The sequence below is a fragment of the Mandrillus leucophaeus genome, unplaced genomic scaffold, assembly GCF_000951045.1.
Source record: "Mandrillus leucophaeus isolate KB7577 unplaced genomic scaffold, Mleu.le_1.0 Scaffold3, whole genome shotgun sequence".
NCBI classification, from domain to species: Eukaryota; Metazoa; Chordata; class Mammalia; order Primates; family Cercopithecidae; genus Mandrillus; species Mandrillus leucophaeus.
In genome coordinates, this window is record NW_012103142.1 from 12355285 (window position 1) to 12359844 (window position 4560).

At 37.8% G+C, this 4560-nt stretch overlaps 1 protein-coding gene across 1 annotated transcript in view; it reads left to right on the forward strand.

The window, feature by feature from the left end:
• The window catches only part of SPATS1 (spermatogenesis associated, serine-rich 1), a 38228-nt gene that overhangs the window by 25720 nt on the left and 7948 nt on the right, over positions 1-4560 (forward strand). Inside the window, exon 7 of the mRNA XM_011986902.1 lies at positions 164-226. Within this exon, the coding sequence (XP_011842292.1) occupies positions 164-226 (63 nt within the window). The remainder of the gene's footprint in view (positions 1-163; positions 227-4560) is intronic.

Consider the following 4560-nt stretch of genomic DNA (forward strand, 5'->3'; position numbering starts at 1 on the left):
AAAATAAAATAAAATAAAATAAAATTTGTGGTTCTTACAGTTTTGAAGTCCATACTTGAAAATTAAAATCGGAAAACAGGACATTCTATTGAATGCAATGATGTATTGATCGCTTTGCTGTAGATGGCATACCAGTTTTATGATTGCCTTTTCTGTTTTTCAGAACACCTTATGAAAAGAAATTTGATACATTTATTCCACTTGAGCCTCTTCCACAAATTCCCAAGTGAGTTCTCTTACCATGTTTTGTGCTAGCCCATCTTTATGAAATATCAATTATTTTATTATTTCCTCCTGCGGAGGAGTGGGTAGATAACCAGGACACAGGGCCCTTTTGAACCCCAGCAGGAGGGTGGGGCAGTTTGTAAGGAAGGCATTTGGATAGACACTCTGTAGAGTCTGCAGTTGGGATGGTCACATATTTAACAGACGTAACTGACAAACTACCACATGCCATGTGTTGTGCTAGCCATGCACGATAGGAGAGTTCACATAGAACAAAAAGACAGGGTTCCTGATTCCTAGAACATGAGTATTTTGGGAAAGAAAGACACACACTTAAACGATTGCAACTGGGGAGAACGGTTAGAGTTTCAAGAGGCAGAAATAAAGCTAATAGAGCACTTCTGTGTTTGAGGGACATATCATTCCTTTAATTTCATACTTTTGCTTCACTCCATTCTGAACCTCATGTATTTACCTAAGCTGGTTTCTGACCGATAAAGATATATTTTTTTTTCTTTCTTTCTTTTTTTAACTTTCTAATACAAACCAGGCTCATATGAGTGGGCATGTGTCCCAGGGTCTGACCCACTCTGGAATTCAGTGGGAATAAAAGCCTTTTATTCCAAACTTGAGATTTTTAATGTCTTTATTATGTTGCATTGTTACTTATGGCACATGATTAGGGCTTCTCATGTCTGTACTTTACATTTTTAATAAACACTATTCTAGAATATTCCAAATAATAGCAATTGCCTAAATTTCATCATCATCCTACTCAACTATTTTAGCTTTTGTACATTACCTTTCATATGCAAATATGTTTTTACATGTATAAACCTGAGAATACCAATTAGTCAGGTTTTCCTAAAAAGAAAGGTTAATTTTTTTTTTTTTTTTTTTTAAAGAAGTACAAAGCTGGCTGGGTGCAGTGGCTCACACCTGTAATCCTAGCACTTTGGGAGGCCAAGGCAGGGGGACTGCTTGAAGCCAAGAGATTGAGACCAGCATGGGCAACATAGTGAGACCCTATCTCTACAAAAAAATTAAAAAAAAAAAATTAGCCAGGCATAGTGGTATGCAACTGTAGTCCTAGGTACTTGGGAGGCTGAGGCAGGAGGGTTTCTTGAGTCTATGAGTTCGAGGCTGCAGTGAGCTATGATTGTGCTATGCACTCCAGCCTAGGTGACAGAGCGAAACGCTGTCTCAAATTAAAAAAAAAAAAAAAAAAAAAGAGAGAGAGAATTCGATCAGCATATTCCTCTGTGCTATGGTCAGTAAGACAATTGGGAGACTTGGAACCTTTCCTCAGGGACAGTCACCCTAATGAAAAAGTCTACTAACCAGTTAGTCATGGCAGAAGCAACAAAGGCTTCTGTTACTGGATTTAGCATTTACTGTTTCCTAGTTCTCTGTTTTGTTCTGTAGTGTCTAATTTGCTGTTAGTCCCATCCAGTGATTATGTATTTTGACCTTTAGAAATTCTATTTGATTCTTTTTTATATCTGTTGTTCTTTCCTATTTTCATGTTTTCCTTAAATACTTGGACATAGTAATAACTGTTCAAAGATTTTTGTTTGCCGGCCAGGCGTGGTGGCTCACGCCTGTAATCCCAGCACTTTGGAAGGCCGAGGCGGGCGGATCACGAGGTCAGGAGATCGAGACCATCCTGGCTAACATGGTGAAACCCCATCTCTACTAAAAATACAAAAATTAGCTGAGTGTGGTGGCACGTGCCTGTAGGCAAAAAAAAAAAAAAAGAAGATTTTTGTTTGCTAATTCTATTATTTGTGTCATTTCTGGGTGTGTTTCTGCTGACTGATTTTTTTCCTGATTATGGATCACATTTTCCTGCTTCCTAGTATGTCTAGTAATTTTTATTTGGATACTGGACATTATAATCTTATATTGTTGAGTATTTGGATTTTGTTGTCTTCTTTTATTTTTTATTTTATTAATTTTATTTTTTAGACGGAGTCTCACTCTGTTGCCAGGTTGGAGTGCAGTGGCGCGATCTGGGCTCACTGCAACCTCCGTCTCCCAGGTTCAAGGGATTTTCCTGCCTCAGCCTCCGGAGTGGCTGAGATTACAGGCATGTGCCACCACACCCAGCTAATTTTTGTATTTTTAGTAGAGATGGGGTTTCACCATGTTGGCCAGGATGGTTTCAATCTCCTGACTTCGTGATCCACCTGCCTTGGGCTCCCAAAGTGCTGGGATTACAGGTGTGAGCCACTGCGCCCGGCCTCGTCTTTTTTTAAAGAGTGCTGGGCTTTGCTGTAGCAGGCAGTTAAGTCACTTGCCGTTTGGTTTGATTCTTTTGAGGCTTGTTTTCAAGCTTTGTTAGGGCATGTCTAAAGTAGTCTTTAGGGATAGTTTAACTCCATTACTAAGTAAGATGTGGCCCTTTTAGAGTCTCTACTGAATGCCTTCAGTGACCAATGAGGAGTCTTCACTTTAATTGGTGGGAACTAAAATGATTTTTAGCCCTTTGTGAGCCCATTCAGTTCCCAGTCACTCTACTGTCTGATCTTGTGGAGTTCTACCCTACACATGTGTGTCTTAATATTCAGCAAAGACTCGAAGGAAGTGCCATGTGAATTTCTTAATTTCATTTTTTTGTATAGTTCCTTCTTCCCCAGAACTCTGCCCTGCAGCTCCCAGCCCTCCAAGACTCTGTGAACTCGGATCTTCGGCTCCTCAAACTCATAGAGAATGCCATGCTCTGTGTAGGGTTGCTCATCCTACGCTGTGGTCTTGAATGCGCCGCCAGGCAAAAGCTGGGTGATTCCAGGGCTCTTTTCATTTGCTTTCCTTTTCTTTAAGATCACAATCCTGCGCTGCCTGTTGTCTCATTCTGAAAACTGTTATTTCATACATTTTGTCCAGTTTTCTACTTGTTTAAGTCAGGAGAGTAAATCTGATCCCTGCTACTTCATTATGGCTGGAATTATTATCTATGAATATAAATGTTATTATCCATCATCTATTAATAAAAATTGTAGTTTTTTTCCCAAGTTACTTGATGAATCAGTTTTGTACTATTCCATCACTCTCATCAAAGTTATTCATACCTTTAAATAGTGTAGTAATTGTGCTTGGAAATTTAAGAATGTTAAATCTGCAAATGCAACAATCCACCTTTAAAATAAGAACAAAACCTGATAACCAGAACCAGATAAAGTTGCCAAATCTTCTCTAGTTAGCTAGTGACAGAGAGAGCCAGAATTAGAATAAAAATTAGGGAGGTAAGATTACTTATTGAAAAGGTCCCTATAATGTGCAGTACATTTACAGGGATTATTTAGTCAACTCAGCAGATATTCTTTGAGTACCATTTATGCACTTGATCTACAGGAGAAATGGGAAGGTGGTGAGGTAATGGAGGCAGGGATCACAAAGATGAATAAGATATGACATTTGTTTCAAGGCTCATTGTCTGTTGTGGGGAGAGACCACTAGATGAGTAATCATAAAACAGTTGAAAGCAAATATGATACAATGTGTACCTAGAGGAAAGACATGTGGGGAAGTTGGGGACGTGTTGCAGAGGAGGTGGTATTTGATCTGGCTCCTAGATGAGGCATTGCAATTAATGTATCTTCCAAGGACAAAGTATTATGGGATGCATCTACATTAGGTCACTTAATATTTATTTTTACATTTCCACGTGTGCTTGAAAAGAAAGTGTATTCCATTTAGTCAGGATGGAAAGTTAGATACATACTCAGAAGATTGACTTTATTGGTTATGTTGTTTAGCCCAAATATTTCCTTATCTTTGTTCACTTGGCCTAGTTTGGATTGAGAGTTAGTGTGAGAGTTAGGGTGTCTGAATATTAGCATTTCGACTATTTTTGTTGTTAATTGTGTCTTTTAGCATTATAAAAGTATCTTTATTTTTCTCATTTAATATTTTTTGTCCTAAAGTATACCTAGCCTGTTATTAAGATTCTAATTCTTACTTTATTTTATTTGCATCTGAGCTTTGCCCATTCTTTCTGCCCATTCTTTTGCTTTTGAAGCACTTTGCTTTTAGTGTAGAATTGGATTTTGCTCTGTGAGCCAGCTTGAAATATTTTCTTTAATTCAGGTGAATTAGGCCACTTGCATTTATTGATTAGACTGATATATTTGATTTCAGTTCTGTTACATTATTTGCTACATTTATTATGTGTACTGTATTATATTTACTGTGAATCTTTCAGTGTTTTCTTTGATTGCTTCAAAAAAGGTTGAAAAATGCTTTCTTTTGATATTTAGAAATGCTTGTGTTCTTATTCTAGTAGTTCTTTGTGCTAGTATCTTTATACGTTGCTCTTAGTCCTGCTTTTCTTTT